The 18,568-nt window shown below is 45.9% G+C and overlaps 2 protein-coding genes across 11 annotated transcripts in view; both read right to left on the bottom strand.

Annotated features, from left to right (window-relative positions):
- Positions 1-116: 116 nt before the first annotated feature.
- On the bottom strand, positions 117-3,594 carry LOC120639493 (TATA box-binding protein-associated factor RNA polymerase I subunit B-like). Of its 5 annotated transcripts, none has more exons than XM_039915342.1 (6): positions 2,875-3,526; positions 2,216-2,787; positions 1,974-2,127; positions 1,087-1,211; positions 542-671; positions 178-438 (listed from the first exon to the last, which is right to left on the bottom strand). In XM_039915342.1, the coding sequence occupies exons 1-6, from the start codon at positions 3,479-3,481 to the stop codon at positions 425-427; spliced, it is 1,602 nt and encodes a 533-aa protein (XP_039771276.1). In that variant the 5' UTR covers positions 3,482-3,526; the 3' UTR covers positions 178-424. The 5 variants fall into 5 exon arrangements, with proteins under 5 accessions (XP_039771273.1, XP_039771276.1, XP_039771274.1 ...); XM_039915341.1 differs by having other exon boundaries at positions 259-438; positions 1,974-2,130; positions 2,875-3,524; XM_039915339.1 differs by having other exon boundaries at positions 117-671; positions 1,974-2,130; positions 2,875-3,594.
- Positions 3,595-7,695: 4,101 nt separating this feature from the next.
- LOC120639492 (ATP-dependent 6-phosphofructokinase 6-like) overlaps positions 7,696-18,568 on the bottom strand; it is a 39,072-nt gene continuing 28,199 nt past the window's right edge. For 2 of the 6 annotated variants that reach the window (XM_039915333.1, XM_039915335.1), the window contains exons 7-12: positions 14,446-14,776; positions 14,191-14,359; positions 13,811-14,056; positions 13,651-13,743; positions 13,332-13,573; positions 12,803-13,044 (exon numbers count right to left, since the gene is read on the bottom strand). In XM_039915333.1, coding sequence (XP_039771267.1) covers positions 14,014-14,056; positions 14,191-14,359; positions 14,446-14,776 — 543 coding nt within the window. In that variant the 3' untranslated portion in view covers positions 12,803-13,044; positions 13,332-13,573; positions 13,651-13,743; positions 13,811-14,013. Of the gene's footprint in view, positions 13,045-13,331; positions 13,574-13,650; positions 13,744-13,810; positions 14,057-14,190; positions 14,360-14,445; positions 14,777-18,568 lie in introns of all 6 variants that reach the window. The other 4 variants (XM_039915336.1, XM_039915334.1, XM_039915337.1 and 1 more) reach the window with 4 other exon arrangements.

Below are 18,568 nucleotides of genomic sequence, written 5' to 3'. Positions count from 1 at the left end.
CATCAGTACCTAAAATACATTCAGATAGTAAGCTCTAACTGACCAAAAATCACATGGTATTCCTGCAGTGGTAAAATGAATGAAATCAAATGTTTTAATAATAAAAGCAGTAGAACTACCAAGGCCAAAACCCTCATGTTAAATTCTATTTAAAAAAATTGGAGCAGAAACGTACTATGTTGGCAGAGTATGACACTCAATCAAGAACTTCAATCGGATACAGGCCTTAGCTCATATTTTGGTTGGCTAGAGAGGTTCTGTAAGGTGTTCAAGCTTCTTTTAATTCGATCCTCAATACATGCAAGTCTCTTCTCAAGATTTAACACACTGATATGCATGATACAAACATTAACTTCTGCAAGCTTTGCAAAAGCTCGTAGCAACATGTAGTAATCAGCATGCGCAACACAAACAAAGCCACCACTTAGTCTCCGCCTCCTGTAACGAAGATAACCATCAGATTTCCTTGGCTTCCTAGGCGGCATATAATGAAATCCATGATCTTGCATCTCTGACTTGATGATTTGCAGTGCATCATCACCTGAAGATGAAGAAATGCAACTTGCTTCAATAAATGTTCCATCCCGGGAGCGCTTTTTCACTCCATCTGTAATTGTCATTTCTTCAATATCTTGAGACTGGGATTTTATATGCTCTTTTGGATTGTCATCCTGAAATGTAACATCATAAACATCTAAATATTTCGTAGTTGGGAACAAATTTTTGCAAAAAACTTAGAATGATGCTACCAAAATAACCGCTCAGCCATAAAAAATCAACATGAAGACCCCCACCCCAGAGAAAACATTCAAGGTTCAAGATCAAGCTTATCTGTAGACTGTCTTGACTACTATAGATTTTCTAGAAAACCTTATGATGGCATGTTTGGCATAATACAAGCTGGTTGATGTGCTGCAATCCACATTAAGTCATTAAAAAATTTACATAGAGAAAGAACTGCTCCAGAATATGAGAAGGGAAAGAATTGATATGTAATGCGCAGTCTTCAAGTTACATATTATGGTATTTTTGGCACCTCGTGCAAAAGGAAACTAGGTGACAACATTGCCAAGCAGAGTGCATTACCTCCCTGGCCTTGTACATATCCCGAAAGATCTCTATGAGATTCTCCTCTTCCGTTGAACATGTAAGCCCAGTAAAAATAACTTCATTGCAGTATTTGAGATAAGAACGGAGGTCACTTGAGTAGTCTGTAAAATTAGAAACATCAAGTCAGTGGCCTACCATTAAGCACTTCCACAAGCTGCAAAAGTGTCAACCATAGACCCAATAAATCAATAGATTATAACTGGCATACAAAATGATATGAGGACCAACTCTTCTTTACATAATATCACGCTCATATAATTCTTATAATAGATTAAATGAAAATAATTTCACATGGTCAATATAACATCTTATTGACTTTGCAAAGTTAAAATATCATCTTTCTGTAGCTGGCAGAAATTATAGAAAAATCTACTACTTTCCATTTCAGTGATGAAACGAAATAACTCGACACCATCTATCGGGAAAAAAGGAAAAGGAAAACTTTGTCTTAATTGAAGCACATGCCAAAGTGGTCCGATGTTCTCCATCAGTTTGCCCTGTTAGTGTTTGGAAGCACAAGCATATCTGTAGACAACAATTGTACTACATTAAGGCATTACCAAAGGAGTAACATTTGAGTAGTCCGGAACGTTCGTGAACATTTAAGACACAGAATGATGCACAGGAAATCAGGAACCCACATGTGCTGTTAACTCATATTAGCTTTTTCACTTCCAGGCAGGAATGAGAACAAGACCTTTAAGTCCATGAAATATGCAAATGACCTTTGTACTTAATTTAGTATAGCATGTTGAATATAGATTAACTATTATCAACATAAGCATGACACGGACAAACACAAGTACTAGAAGATAAAGCTAATGGAGACATAAGGCAAAGAGCCAAAGGCTGTTCAAATTTACCGTGCACAACATTTATTTTATCATAGGCAGCTGCAATAGCACACAACAGTTCTCTCAACCCAAACTCCTCTCTGTTACTGTCATCGAGAATCGTGAAAGTTGGTAAATTTTCATCAGGATCAGATCCACCTGTGTTTCTTCTTTCCTCACAAATCTTCTGAAAGAAATACAGCTTCAGTCCATTTGCATTTATCAAATAACTTAAATGACGTAGGGAAAGGGAATCTATGTGGCAAACTCACCTCCCATATGCCTTGACCGTTGATGTTATACAAAATTCGTAGAGTCACTACTAGTATAGCCATCACACAAACCCGTGTAGGGACTCTAGCAGGATTACTGGACAACCATAGTTCTGCAGGCATTGCCCACTCATAAATCCGGCAGGCGTGGGGAAGGATTTTATCTACAGGCAGTGCCAAGTCCTTCAAACAACGATATGCAATTGCATAAAAGTTAACTGAAGGAAGTCTCAAGCCTATTCTTTGTGCTATGGATCCAGCAGCAGCTTCTAGTTGCCATGCTCCAATAACTTGCACCGGCCTGAACAGCTGCCTTGCATCCAAAGGGCAGCGTTGCTGGTACAGTGAGCTCCCAAGGAGCCTGTCTACGTCAGTAAACACTGCCAGATAAGGAATTTTGGATTCCATTGCCCATCTGTAAATGTCACTAGGTAGGATGGCCTCACGGGCAATATGACAGGCCAAGAAACAAACTGCCAGTGTCGAGTAAACGGGCAGCAACGTTCTCAGTGAGCGCAGAAAGGCAAACTCAACCCTGCGCCTGTCTTTTTGATGCGGAAAGATACTACCATCTGCAAACAAGAGAAGAATTTGTTCTGTTCTTCCAAGGGAAACCATGATTACCAAGACAAGGGCGAGCATGGAGGGCTAATAATCACCTCCACCACCAGAACGCTTGCTGTGGTCCGCGAGCACCTGGTGCGCCCACATATTGTCGAACACCTTGGATGCAGCGACCCACCGCACCCAGATGGGTCCAGCGACGCCACATACGAGCGCGCCCACCTGGTGGCGCTCCACCAGCACCTCCAGCTGCCGCTGCAGAATGACCTGGAGGCCCCTCACGTAGCGCCAGCGCACCCGCGCCCCCAGATCCTCGGGCTTCCCCCGCGCCCCGGCGCTGGGCGCAAAATCCCGCGGCTCGCTCGGCTCCCGGAAGTCGTCGAACCCAGTCCCGGCGGGGGCGGCAGCTGGGGCGGGGGCGTGAGGGGTCCTCGGGTAGGGCGCGGGTGTGGGGGTGGTGAGCTTGGCGGTGGGCTGGGTGGCGACGCGGCGGACGGAGATGCTGCCTGTGGCGGGGAAGTCGTGCGGGTCGGCGGCGGTTGCCTGCGTGGCGTGCACGGCATAGCACCGGCGGCACGTGAACATCCCCTCTTCAGCGTCGTCGGCGCTGTAGTCATCGGCGGAGCCGCAGTATTCGCATACGAGGTGGAGGGCGCCGCAGCCAAAGGGGTCGGGCGAGGCGCCGCCGGGGTCGAGATCCATGGCGGCGAGCGACGGCGGCAGAGGCAGGTAGTGAAGTGCGGCGGCTCTGGCGGAGGACCCCTAATAAGGCTGAAGTTGCCTGCTGTGAACCATGGGCTGGGCCTCTAAGGCTTGAGTTGGGCCGAGGGAGAAATTTATTTTGTGCAAGAAATTTACTTACACATATTACACTTTAAGACATAACGCAGGAAAATCCTGAGCGACGTTCCCGTCGATAACGAGACGCCGCCAATGGTGACTTCGGGAATCTCCAAATCTACCAGTCCAGTCCTTCGGAGTTGCTCATAGGGGTAGGGTTTGCGTACGTGTGTTCATAGGGGTGAGTGTGCGTGCATGTTGTGAGCGTCTGCGTTGCACTATACTAAAAAAACATATTCCACTTTAAGATTCATACATAATTAGTTTGATGGTCTTGACGTGAGCACGTTTGGAGGGGCGCGATTATGCATCGTTATAGGCGATGATTTTAGGAACCATCGCCGGAAGCGGAATGAACGTACATGCAGATGGTGTTTTAGGCTAGCCCATTACTGATACCAACGATTTCCAAAAGTCAATGCTACACATGGAAAGATTATATGCATGCCGTGTGAAATGTCCAATATGCATGCAAATTCAAAATTTTAAAAAGCAATAAGTACTAAATCAAGCATCCAAACTATATTTAGTTTGCACCGTTGTCTTTCTTATGCCAAGATTTTCAAAAAAGGACCACATGCCTATGTTTGCACGATATTTTAAAAAAGTGTACTGTAAATATTAAATATTTAATTCTGGCTACTGGGAACAAATATTTTAACAACAGGAAATAAATAATTATTACTATGAATAAAAAGTGAAACAAGACGTACAAATAATAATGTACTACGAATAAAATGTTAAACATCATGAACAATTGATTCTATAGGATAAATAATAGAAATAAATATCGCGAATAAATGAATCAATATCACCGAACAATGTAATCTATAAAAGATAACAAATGATTAGACAATGCGAACAAATTAGTTACACATAGAAAAATAATTTTACATAAAACAAATATGTCTACATCACAAGAAATAATTCTTATAAGCATAAATACACATGTTAAACAAGTAAGCATATAAATGAAATAAATAATTTCACACATCAATTATAAATATACAATATAAACAAATTAGTATACATTAAATATCACTTTCTATTAAATCTGAAAAACTTACACATACTTCTCATGCAAACAATTTATAATATTAAATTGTTAAATAAATATATTGTAAAATAATAAAATTTGATCATTTGAAAAATTCTAAATGTACTAAAAGTAATTTTTTTCATTATTAGAAGAAATATAATGTATGAAGAGATAGTAATCTTTTATTTCAAGGGATTACTAAATTTTCGTTATCCAAACAATCGATTATGAATTTATGTAGATACTATTATAAAGAAATAAAAATAAATGACATGAATTATAAAATAGATAAAAATATACACTCAAAGAATGTATGAAAAGTTAAATAATTAAATAAGAGAAAAAAGAAGAAAATAAAAGTAGGTTGAAAAGATTTATGAAATGAATAGAAGAAAGAATGTAGCTTAAAGGGGAAAATAAGCAAAGAAAAAGAAACTAGTAATAACGGAATAAAAAGAGGAAAAAAACACAGAGGAAAAAAGAATAGAAAACAAAAGAAGAAATAGGAGGCCCCTCCTTACCTGTCACTCGGTCATGGTGATTTCGGCCTCCCCGGACCAGCGACAGCCTGGCCCATGCAGCATGCAGCTATGTAAGAATTGTAGCCTGAGCGATGTATATCCGAGGCTCCAGAGGCTACCAGGCCGGCCAGTCGGCCGTTAGGCTGTTTGCATCAGGGAACGCTACCGCCTCCTCCCGTATCGGTTTAGCGTAAAAAGTCCCGCACCGAGGGACGTTACGCCCTCCGCTCTCGTTGGGACGAACAGAGCTCCGCTATTCCCAGTGGGGATCGACGAGTTTGCCATCAGCCTCGGATATACATCGCTACCGCCCCGTGCTCGCCTGGCTCTGGCCTCCCTGCAGCCTCGAGCTTGCGGGCAGCCGTTGCTCTCCTCCTCCTCCTCCTCCTCTCTCTCGTTCTTCTTCCTCCAGACACCGGTGCTAGAGCTCAAGTAGAGCCGCTGAAATCACCCACTCCGGCCATCCTTGACCGCCGCAGCTCGATTGCTTCAGCAGGTAGCCATGCCAGCCCCACCCGAACCTCCTCTCTCACTCCACCGCCCCTCACTCGAGCTTCCCCAGGAACGAAATTGAACTTTCCCCATCGGCCACCATTACAGCCTGCCTAGACCTCCACCCCCACCGTCGACGTCCCCCTTCTAGCCGTCCTCCACCCAAACAGACGCCAAGAATGGGTCCAGCGTGAGCTTCTCCACCTCCCTAGTTGTGCTTCCAAGCTGGTCACCGTGAGCTGGGCCCGCGCTGCCTTGGGTCGCACCGCCGCGCGCACAGTCATTGACTGGGCCTACTGGTCGCTGCGTCTCCTTGCCTCTCCTCCGGCCAACCTTGTCGCCAGTGGGAGCCATGTGCCAGGCACGCGCCACCGCCCGCCATGTCATGTGCATGGCGTGCATGGAGGGAGCAAGGACGGGGCGGCGCGACCTTGCGGCTTGCCGGCGGGAGGGGGCAGGATAGGGGACGCCGTGGCTCCGCGGCTCGTCGGCGGGAGGGAGTAGGGGAGGGGCGGCTGGAGGGAGCAAGGGAGATGGAGGGAGTAAAAAGGGAGAGTGGGAGGGGTAGAGAGAGAGAGAGGAGAAAAAGGAGTCGCAGTTGGAATTTCTATCCACCTCCGAGGTGGTTTTCAAAGGTCGCGGTTAATCTGTTTTTGTAGTAGTGAGTAGTGAAATATCGGCGATAACTGTCGGTTTTCAGCGGTGAACATGGTGTTATCATCGTTGGTTCCTTCTACGGGATGGTGGTGATATAGTCATTATCACTGTTGGTCCGCATTGTGGGCCGGTATTGATAATTCTTCAACTAGCAATTATTCTAGCTCAATTTTCACAATAAACAATATTTCAATGATTTAATACTGTTCATAAACACCACTGTGCATTAGAGAACAAGAAACCATGACAGCTCATCAAATTTGCATCAAGCATTACAAGTTATACATTAGAGATATGATGAAGGAAGCGATATAACCAAGCTCGGGACAAGAATATTGTTCATAAACTGCACAATACATATTGTATTGTAGCAATGGTTCTTAATAAACTAGCTTTTAGCAGTACACCAGTCCCTAAGGCAAAGAAACGCTCCCAACACTTACATGCTGCAGCATGTACTTAAATCAAACCTAGAAGGAAAGTTTCTGCTAACTATATATGAACTCTATCTGCAAAAAGAAAAAAACATACAAGTGTAAGCAAAGGAATTTCCAGTAAAAAAAAGTTATATAGGCTTTTCATAATTAACTAATGTTACAATTCAAATTTGCACAAAAGCTGAATAAAATGCGTGCTTCAGTTTTGAAACACAACAGTTGGTTTACCAGAACCATGTTTAATTTATTAGGGCAACAAAGTTTAATATTATTTGGTTGGGGTGAAGCTGAAGAAACAGAATAAGGGAACCAGGAGAACTACTGGATACCGCTAAGTAGGAGGGACTGACATACAGGGTCTATGTTATAAGAAAGGTTCATAAACAGAGTACTATTTTTAACAAAATGCAAGCAATCAATTGATGAAAATTAATTAGTATGAATCCTTCATGCTCATCTTTACTTTTTATCAGTTTCTTTTAAGCAGCCATGAAATTAGGACTAAGCCTAATAATGATATCATGCATGTCAGCCCTTGTACCGTTTCGTACATCTTCCTGTCACAAGGAAATTGCCTAAGCCTGCAGCCAAACCACGGCAATCTGACAGTCAAATCTGATCCGTTTCAACCGTTTCTCTCAACACAAACAAGGCGGCTGCCTATGATATTGATACCCTACATACTCATCTCAGAGATGATCATTGCACAAGAAACTAGGACTCTAGGTACCTGCCAATCAAGTATTGAACTGCTCAGCACAGGCAGCTAGCAGACCAGCAAACAATTACCACAGTAAATATCAAAACGTACAGCTAGCATTATATTGTTGATTTATATATGTTGATGTGATAGCTAGGGCCTAGCCAGGTAGATGACGATAGAGGGAAGGGATCGTATCCCCTGTGCTCCACGCTTAAGAAGAAGTTAGAGATAGAAGGGAAAGTATTCTCATTGCTTGAGTTGTTCAGATTACATCGCCGGGTATATATGCCCAACGCTGACTCCTGCCAACAAAGCCCATCAAACTAACAAACTTTATCCAAACCTCTGACTAACCGAACTAATCAATCTAACAACCAAATCTAATCCTGAAAACCGACTAGAGAGATATCCGTGGCTCAACCAGCCACCTTCTTTGGACGCCGCACGTAGTGCTTCCCCCACATGACAGTTGAGGAAGGAGGAGATCAGTGAATCGACAACCTGCGTGATCAGTTCATCGAGTCGAACAACGCCGTGGTGACCTCCTTCTTGATGACCCAGCGGTTGTTAAGCACCTCCATCTCGGCCACCTTGTGTGCCTTGATCTGGTTGTCCAGCTCGGTGGCCTTGGCGTCAGCAATCTTGAGGAAGGCGGCATCGAACATGCCTGGCTGCTTGAGGTCTGCTTCCAGTGCCTGCAACTCCCGCTTGAGGTACCAGTACCTCGCGCTCTTCTCCGCCAGGTGCTTCTCCGCGTTGTCCAGGACCACCACCTGCACCTGGTTGGCGATCTCTGTCGTCGTTGCCGCCGGAGCATCGGCCTTCTTCGGCAGAGGCGGTTTGGTGAGCTGCTTCGCAGCCGCTGGCGACTTGGCGTGCTTGGCCACTGTAGCTGTGGCCGTTTGCGTCTGGGGGCACTTGGTAAGGTGAGCTTCCGGCGACATCTTGGTCTTGGACGGAGCCGGCTTGGTAAGCTCACCCTCAGCTGTTGGCCCCGTCTTGCGAGGGGGCGACTTGGCCTTCTTCCTCGGCATGAACAACTTGCCATCGGACTTGGGTCCCTCCCTTCCTCCTTGTGCAGGCAGCGGCGGCGGCGGCAGCACCGTATTATTCTACCCCAGGTCATCGGAGTGCCTGACCTGATCACCGCTGTCCTCCACTTCCGTCTCCTCGCCGTCGCGTCCCTGATGCGCCGGCGCCCGGATCGGAGGGCTGTTGCCCGAGGAGGAGGACGAGAAGATGAGGCGGCGCTTCGGCGGCATTGGAGCGGTGGGGGTTTGCTTGCGATACGTGTTGTGTGTGGAGGCGACGGGGGCGAGGGCACCACCAGATCCAGATCGCGCAAAGAAATTAAGGAAAGGGAGCAAGCGATCGCGCGGTGACAACCCGGCGGCCGGCGCAATGTCAACTTTACGTCTTTGCCCTCGCCCATAGTTAATTAGGTTTCAGCATGCAAACAAATTTAAATCACATCAGAACTGCCCTTGAGAACCAAATCCTACTGAATTTATAAGCAGGTGATGAAACCTCGAATTCAAAACTCATGGGAGATGCTATATATGCATCACCTGATTGATTTTTTTTCAGTTTCCACATTCAACAATCTGCCACAGTTGAATCAAAAGAACAGAATGCCTAGGTTACTTCATCTAAAGCTTATTAGGATGTGCGCTTTAATTTTCATCTGTGAACACACGGACCAAGTGCGAACGCTAATATACAAGCATGCATTCTCGCCCTATGAATGCACGCACGCACACCCCACTTCACCCTCTACATTTCGAATTCACTGCATCGTCTGTATAACCCTCCTCAAATGTAGAGTAATGTTAAATGTGCCAAATTTGTGAAATATTTAAAACAATTCATTTTTTATTTTTTGTGTGTGGCTCATATATGAAAATGAAAATTTGGTCAAACCTAGAGTTAGCCCTGTTTTAGTCCCTTCTAATTCCAAATTAGTAACATAAATGTGGTGGGGGCCCACCTCCTTCAAAGGGGGGCAAAATGGTCTTTTTCACATCCATTTATCTGTGGATGGATGGATAAATGGATAGAGGGTCAAATTGGGGAAAGTTGAAATCATGGCCACATAGGGAATGAAAACTTTTAGAGGGAAAAGAAAGAAACCAGTAACACTTCAACGGTGTCAAATAGGAAATTGTCTCTCGTAAAAAATATAAAATGCCTAACACCTAACATATACTTGGCAGATTCACAAAGCCGTCCCCACCACCCACTGCCTCCCTAGTCTATCTTTTCTCTTGTTCTCTCGCACCAGGCCTCCACATGGAGGACAGCTAACTGTTGGAGGAATGGGCCAACCCATGTTGTAAATGGGCCTCATGTGACCTCATGGTCTATTTGTAAATATTGTATTTACTAGGGTGCTGGGCACAAATTGCCACTTCCCTCCCCTCCTATATATAGGAGACCCAAGGGGTCAAAAGGGGGCTCTCTTGGGAGCTCTTGACACTGGCTCACATTTTAGGTATCTTAGGTGCCCTCCTCTCCCTCTGCTGTTTGGCGGATCCATGTCCCCCACACTAACTAGCCCACCCTGATATACAGACCATGCTTGCCAGCCTCTCTATTCTCTATTTGTCTTCCTCCTCTCCCATGGATGATGCCCCCCTCCCCCACATCTCATCACCGCTCCATGACAATGGAGGCCATGAAAAGGCGTCATAGGGGCTCACATGCCACACCCACACCATACTGCTAGAAAACGGGCCATTGGATCCAGGCCATAAGTATCGGCTGTTGTTGCAGCCAATACTGATGCCAGGCCATAAGTTCCGGCTGCAACGGCGGAGTGCCCAAGGAGGGTATTTGGCACCGTGTCTTTGGATCGATACACAGACACACAGTAGTAGGGGCATGGTGCCTTACCAATCCTGCTTTCAAATGTTGGTGCCCTAGTGATGCTGCTTGGTATTTCCCCATGTCTCATTGTCTAATATTAATTATTCAGGTCAACAAATAGGTAATAAAGCTCGAAAGAAGTATTACAACATTAATCCCTATTCCCGAATCTGCCTTCACCGCCCAACGACAAAGACAAGTCGGATGAAATAAACATAATGAGATAGATTGGGCTATTGTAAATAGTGTTCAGAAGGGGGGGGGGGGTCGTCCAAGTTACCAAAATAATTTGGTGGCTGCAATGATGAGCATTGTTTCATAGTACCAAGTAATTATAAAACTAGTAAAGTATATAGTTAATTTACCACATACTTTATATGTCAAAATTACTGAAAACAACAAGGTGGTCGACATAAGTTTCTGACTATGGTTTGGTAGAAAGCAAATTCTTGAAATATGAACTCATGAATTTACTAACATTCAGGTTCCGACGTAATTGATATTTTAGTTTCATGCTACTTTGAATCCAAATCAAAATAAATCACTCACAGCTGCCGACCGTGGTGATATTGAGATGATTAAAAAACGAAGTATATTATATGGTTAGTTTACCACAGTGCAACATCAATGAAGGTCTAGTAAATTACGAAAACTGTGTATGCATGCTGTTAATTTACAGTAGGAGCAAGCATTCAAATATTTATTTGGTACCTAAAATCTGTACAGCCAGGTACATGAAGATTATCTGTTCCACTAATCCTTCATTCTACATCTGAAAAACCAGACTAGTTCAACGATCTACAAAGCCTGAGTGATTTATTGGACAATTTTACCATAGGAAAACCATGATTTTCATATAGTCTGAAAAAACACAATATTAAATTGGATGATGCATTTGCAAGAACGTAAGGACACTGAAGGCCTAGTGATCTAAACAAATAAATTGTTTTTACTGGGCATCTATAGGGGAATCACGAACCTCAATGGTTGATGGCCAGATGCAGCTATCACTAGTACAGAGAAACTTCTTTGTCCCGGTCCGGGAACCCCTTTAGTCCCGGTTTTCCAATAGGGACAACGAGGTCCTGATTGTAACAACCGGGACTAAAATACCCCACTAGTGCAAAATGATGCATCGGTGACAAACGACATTCGTCATTGAAGGGCCAAAATTCGTCGTAAAGAAAGTTTGGTGATGAATTAATGACAAAATTTGATACGTCGTGAAAGCCGCGTCAAGACGCGTCAAGTTTGTTCCACAATGATGGAACGCGAAAAACATCATGAAACTGGTTTTTTCGGTGACGAAGGAACTTACATCACCTAACCGTTTTTGCTTTGGCGACGCGCCCCAAAAACGTCACCGGATATCCGGATCCATGTGTCCCCGTCAACGACGTCAACGCCATCAGTGCCGTTAGGTGCTGTGCCAGCAGCCCATTTCGGCAACGGACAGACACGAGGCGGGCTAGTAGAACAACACGTGTCCACCTGTCAGGAGTATCCTGGTTCGGCCATGTGTCGCTTTCCTGCTTGTCCACTTTTCACTTGAGGGATCGGCCACCTGTCCCGTCCAGATTTGTGACACGTGTCCTCTGGTTATTTGCCTACGTGGCACAAAACAGTGTAGCCACATGTCGCCGCCCCATTCTGACATGCGGCATTGACACACGTCCACGTGTCCCCACTGAGTTTCGCCACGTGTCGCCGTCTGGTCTGTGACACGTGCCGCTTCCGTACTTTTCCACATGTCGCCATCTTGTTGTGACACGTGTCGGTGCCGAGTTTGGACGCGCGGTGTCTCCGTATGGTTCCACGTGCCACTTTGTTATTGTCCCACGTGTCGTCTTCTGTTTGTCAACATGTCATTTTTTCACACTGCCACGTGCGCCTTTCTGGTAGGGACACGTGGCATCAACGTGGCAAATTTCTGTTCGGCCTCGTGTCGCCTTGAGGTTCTGTCAGGAGCCATATTCCTATTGGACCACGTGTCCTCTCTACGTGTCGTGTCCGGTATATACGTGTCTGTTCCCTTTTGGACCATCAGTTTCTTATTGGACCACGCATCCGTTTCTTGTTCTCGAGAATGCCCGTTTCGGACCGCCACATGTCCGAAACCATTACATGTTGACGTTCATGCAGATCCATTTCATAACAGAACCAATGAAACGACATTTTTATTCCGAGAAATTAGCGTTATTATTCTGACAAAGCAAACCACAATCAATAAAATTACAACCAAATACATTCAAGACACAACCAAACGAGCTAGAGGCAGCCAAATCAGCTCGACGCAACCAAATAAGCTCATCAGATCAAGACACACAGGATCAGGGTTGACAAGCTATACCAGTGGTGATGACGTGCCCGAATTTCTGAAGCATGAGATGGCTCTCCTGTTCTTGCTTCTGGAGCTCATCAAACAGGCTTGCAGTTCTTTCCAACACTTCGTCTGCTGCTACTGTCTTCTTCTTTAGTTCTTCTAGGTGATCATGGAGAACAGCTGAACTTTGTTTTTGAGCATTAAGTTGTCGGCGTAGCGCCGCTTCACGAGCTGGAGAAGACTTCGAGGAAGGAGTGGATAGACCTGCATTTTTCAAGAATGTGTTGTTGGAGCTGCATTGCGACAAGACCTTGGAAACAACCTCAGCACTTGGCAATGGTGTCTGCCCATCAGCAACAGCTTGTGCCTGCATAGTTTCCATTGACAACTACAAAATGAAAAAAAATGAACTATTTAAGAGACTCAGAACAAAAGTATATTGGATAACTGCTAATAAATAGTGGTAATGTAAAGAGTGTAAAATATACGATTACAATGCAGCATGTAAAGAGAGTGTTGGACAAAGTACAAAAGAATTGATGAACAGTTTAAGAATCATGTAAGACTTGCTCGTACTGACTTGTTGAGCATGGCAACAAACAGAAATTACATGTACAAATGTCAATCAAGTTAGATAAATCCTGAAAGAGAAAATAAGCATGTGCTGGGACATACAACTACTTCCCTAGCCACGTCGCTCATACCCTTCTTGCGGCTGGTATGGCAGACCTTGAAGGCTTCCACGACATCGATTTCTTCGTCAGCTTCACCAACTTGCTCCTGGGATTCCTCATCGTTGAATTCAGTGGCATTTAAAGAGTTCTCCTTGTTCTTGTTCTGATGGATGCACCAAAATGGTGGCCAGACAAACAGCAAAACCAGGAATAGCTGATAATGGGACTTGTTTCGAGAGACATCTGAGGTGCATGTGTGTACTCATAAATATGGAAGCAGAACAGTAGATAGATTACATCACAAGAGTGCTGACACTTACATATGAATGCAACTGAGCAACGTAGCAGCGAGATCCTGTTGCTGCAGGCCACTTGACTCTAGCACGATTTCGCTTGTTCTGGTCTGAAACTCCCTGCAAGAGATGCAAGTGTTGGTATACATCATAAGTACATACTTGAAAGCACACTAAGAGAAAATACCTTGTTCTCTGGAGATGACCACATGTTAACAAGTTGACGCTACTGTCCATCATTCATGGTGTGGAGAGGAGAGGTTGTTGGGATCTCATTAGCAGGGACGCCAACAAAGTAATCTTGCTTCAACCTATACCGGTTCTACCGTATGGCTGCCTTGAAAATGCTAGCACAGGCATCTGCCGTTGCCTTGTCACTTGTGTCCATTGCTAACCTCCCCTGGTGACCAGAAATAAAATCCGAGTTGCACAACTGCCATAGGAAAAAGAGTTAAATGTAAAACAACTAGTACGTAGGCACTCATAGATAGCCTTCCCATGAAGCCATCAAAATGCTCAGTCTGTTCCATGTATTGATTTCAATAGGTCAAGGTAGGAACTTGAGACCTAATGATAGCACCAGCCTCTGATGCAAACTTGGTAGCTTGCGCCGGTTCATGCGGCCTTAGGTTCCCCTCAGCAACAGAGATGGGCATCCTTCTCCCCATAGCTTTGGTCATCTTGTCAAGCAAAACTCCCCTGGTTGCCTTCCTCCGGCCACCTCTTTGCGGAGGTACTGCAGTGATTTCATTCAAATTCCCATTATTCATCAAATTAAAAACCAACAGCTCTAAAACACTTGATTGAAACACAACAACAAACCTTTAGAGCGGGAACCAGTCTGCCCAGAGTCGGTATTCCGTCCAGTCTCCGTTTTGTTGACACCATTAGCACCATCTGGATTGTTCAAGTTCTCATGACAGCTAGTGTTGTCCGCAGCTGTTGCCAATTCTTTCTGCACAACATTTTCACCTCCACTTCTGTTTTCTGCACTGGGTGAAAACTGTTCAGGCAAAGGGCATTGACGTGCTGATGATGACCGCAATACCCTTGTTGAAGCTGCAGGAATGATTGACCTCTTCCTCTTCGGTTGCCTACCTCCTGGCGCCATGGCAGCACCTCTTGTCCTCCTTCCACAGACCTTACTAGGAATCTGTACACTTCGAAAGGGAGAATTCACAAGCATTTGATAAATTAAGCAAGAGGGAAATAGTGCGGCTTCTAATAAGCATTGCAAACATATTAGCTGATAAGAACCCAGTAATGTCAATATCGTTCATTATTCGTACTTGTATCAGATCCGGTGAGGAGGTACTGGCCGACGAGAGTGTAGCAGATCCAGTGCTACGGGATTCGTCGAAGGGGTAGCAGATCCGGTGAGCTTGCCGTCGTCGACGTTGTAGCAGAGCCAGTGCGACGGGATTCATCGAAGGAGAGGCAGATCTGGTGAGCGGGCCGTCGTCGACGTTGTAGCAGATCCGGTGGGACGAGATTCGTCAAAGGGGTAGTAGATCTGGTGCGCCGCCCGTCGCCAATGTTGTAGCAGATCTGGTGCGATGAGCATTGTCGAAGGGGAAGCAGCTCCGATGCGCTCAGCGTTGTCGACGAGGTGGCAGCTTAGGGTCGGTGGCCTTCGGTGGAGACGAGGGGCAGAGAGGAAAGGCGAGAGGTGGTCTGGAGGGGAAATGCGCAACTATTCCAAGCGCTAGAGAAGCGGCCATGGATATGGGGAGCTGGGGGAGATTCTCACAAATACCCTGGAGAGATGGGGTAGCGGGTGCCGGTGGGCCTTTTGCCCGAGGGGTAGGAGGGACATTTCGCGCAATTGCTTTCGGCTTCGGCGGCAGAATTGGTGCCCAGTAGAATTCGAAACCGCGGCGCGGGTCTCGCACTGACCAATGGACCCCACACGTCTGTGTTAGTGGAATCCCTTTATGAATGCTGCGACCATTTGTTGACAACATGACTGTTTCTCTTTATTATATCCGATTTCAAATTTGGATGATCCTTTCTCCCTCATAAAATCTCGAAATTACTTGATTCTTTTTGTAAACTGCATATAAAATCAAAGTCTTTTACTATGGAAACGCACTTTAATTATTTTTTTTGAAATTAACATTGTTCTTCTAGTCAAGCAAAAGCTGATGCTAGGAATGTGGAAACCAACACCTAATCATGACATTCTACTTCAACAAATAACCAACTCCCATGGCAACAAGGGCTAAAGCAAACACACCGCAGAAAATCATAGCTTGGGTTTCCAATTTGTTGCTCTTCACGAAAACGTCACCGAGGGGTCCCATGGCAACAGAGCTTCCAGCAGCATGGATCTACTCTACGGACTGGACTTCTTGAATCCCATCTTGATCATCTAAACATAGCTGGACCTTCTTTGCTTTAATCAAATCGTCCAAGTAACGCCTCTGCTATTTGAAGACACCATAGGACTGCATGAACAAGAAACCCTTGGTTACATGCTATCAGAGATCTGAAAGCACAAAAACCAAATCAAAGCTCAATTCACTGACCGGACATTTCATATACACCTGACTGATGTTCAAATTCTCCTTCTGCGATCGGGCCTCATACACCCTTGCCCTCAAGAACTTCAGGCAAATCACCATGGGCAACCCAGTTTCCTCGCCAAGAAGCTCTGCCATCTGCCTCCGTCCAGATGAGGAATCTACAACATGCGACATCCTTTTGTGACAGCGACAATTGAAAGGGTGGTGAGTAGGGGCAGATTCCGGCGGCAATGGCTGGCGGCAAGCAGAGTAGTGGCAGGGAGGCGTGTCTGGCTCGGGTCCGGGCTCTCGGGTTGTCCTAAAGGATAAGGCAGGGACAAAAGGGTCCTTTGTCATGGGATGTGGCGACACGCGTCAACAACCTACTAGTCTTGAACGCATAGTCATGCCTAACCTGAATGGATGGAAATTACTTACATGCCCCTCAGCATCTCCCCCCTTCTTCCCCATTTTCCCCCACCTCCCTGAATGGATCTGTATCTAGCACAAGCACCAGTAGCAGCCACCAGCCACCAGCCCGGCGAGCGGTATGGTTCTAATTGAGGTAAACAACGACTCCGGCTCCGATTCCAGCATGGGTTTCCCCATGCCGGTGGCTGATCTGATGGCAGCCTTGTAACTGTTGGAGACGACCAAGCTGCCCCACGGTCTCGTACCGACATCGAAGGACATCTCCACGGCCTCGCCGGCGGCCAAGTGTTGGCATTTCTTAAGTCGATATCGGGTTTGCGATGACCTCGGTAACAACCTCAGAATTGCCTGTTGGCGGTCCTTAGTGCAATCACTAGAAATGAGAGCGCCGAACCCATCCTAGCAACTGCACCCAAGGGGTGCCACTCTCGTGGTATAATCAATACGATTACAGATGGATCTGCAAGCGCACGGATATACTATTGTAGCGTTTCACCCGGAGAGTGAGGGTATCATCATTTATTTGTGTCCCAAAGGACGGCAAGCGGCAAAGGTATTGTACATAACATTAACCATGACATTGTGCCTCAAGCATTAGGCAAAACTCTAACAGGGGTAAGTCCAGATAAAGAATAAGTAAGGGTAATGTGACACAGCACACATCCACACTCCAAGAGAAAGGAATAAAAGAGAGAAATGACAAAAGAAAGAGCTACTCTATCCTACGTTAAGTCAGCTGGAGCTTAGGCTAGGTTAGGTGTCCTAGTGCTTCTATCCAAAGCTGGGGTCTTGTTAGGACATGGTTAGGACTACAGGTGCTAGGAAAATGGGATAGCGGGGAGAAGGTCCCGCACTGGAGAACGTCCAGTTCTGTTACCTCTTTGCATGAACTCCTACACCGAACCCGAATGTCGGGGAATTCGCTAAGCACAACACAGCTGTTATACCGGACGGACAGGGCTGTCACCACCTACCGTCTACCCCAGTCACACCATGGAGCACGGTCATATCCGATGGATCCCGCATACCCGAGCACCACGCTCGTGTATGAAGTCACTACTCTAGTGTCCCCAGGTCTCCCACCCTTCGGATGGACAAGTAAAACACTAGAGCAAGCCTGAAAGCACAATGAACCTCTATCCATACCTGGATCATCTGGCCTAACCAAGACCTTAGCATAATTCATGAATGAACTAAGCATGGATTGATAAACTATCAAGATAGTAAAGCAACCATGGCATATCTCTATATTATGCATAGAAGTCTGACAAGATGAATACAAAGCCATATCGGGAGCCGAGGATTGCTCAACGACCCCGAGGACGACTTGCTTCGCTAAAGAGAACTTGCCTAGCTCCACTACCTAGCTAAGAGAGCAAGAGAGAGGAGAGCCTTCTTGAAATGGTGGAAATGAAGTGTGTGTGTTGAGGGGGGGTGGAGAGAGGCCCTATTTATAGCTCTAGAGGCCGGTTCCCGCCAAATGCACATATGGAAGGTGATCAGGAGACTTGGCAGCTACTCCTCCTCAAAGTGCACCAGGACGGGAGGCAGGGCAGGTTCGGCCGAACCTAGGGTTGGGCCGACCCCCTAGCGCCCCTCCTCCTCATCCTCTTCTGGCAGGCTGACAGGTGGGCCCTCGTATCTTTCCTTGTGTGCATTATGCGTGGGGCGCCCATTTGCTCTGTCAGGTGGGCCCTCTTTGTAAGTGGGTGACACCAGATGCGATCTTCTCTGTAGTTATGTGGCATCTGCTGCGTGTTTTCATCTTATTCCGCTCTTGCTCATCTGAAGTGTACAAAACTCGAAAACAACTATGGAGCAGGGTTAGTGATACAAATATGTGAGTAAGGCGTATAGTTTTCCTTTATTATTAAGTATAGTTGACGGTTGGATTTGGCACTTAAGCACCGTCAACACCAAGTGCCCCTGCAGTCGCCCGCGGAAGGCTAAGTCACCATCCTCGGCCTTGCCGGTGGTCAAGCGCCCCCGTGGGCACCCGCAAAAGGCTG

This window comes from Panicum virgatum, chromosome 7K (genome assembly GCF_016808335.1).
Source record: "Panicum virgatum strain AP13 chromosome 7K, P.virgatum_v5, whole genome shotgun sequence".
NCBI lineage: Eukaryota > Viridiplantae > Streptophyta > Magnoliopsida > Poales > Poaceae > Panicum > Panicum virgatum.
The sequence above is the reverse complement of the archived record's forward strand: the minus strand, read 5'-3'. Positions and strand labels throughout refer to the sequence as shown.

Bases quoted from the DNA above. Each gene is read 5' to 3' on its own strand.
- LOC120639493 (XM_039915339.1), bottom strand. From the start codon at position 3,481: ATGGATCTCGACCCCGGCGGCGCCTCGCCCGACCCCTTTGGCTGCGGC. The intron at 1,212-1,973 runs GTAAATTTGAAC...CTAATTTTACAG, and splicing joins TAAAATAAATGTTGTGCACG to ACTACTCAAGTGACCTCCGT. The intron at 672-1,086 runs GTAATGCACTCT...GTTACATTTCAG, and splicing joins ATATGTACAAGGCCAGGGAG to GATGACAATCCAAAAGAGCA.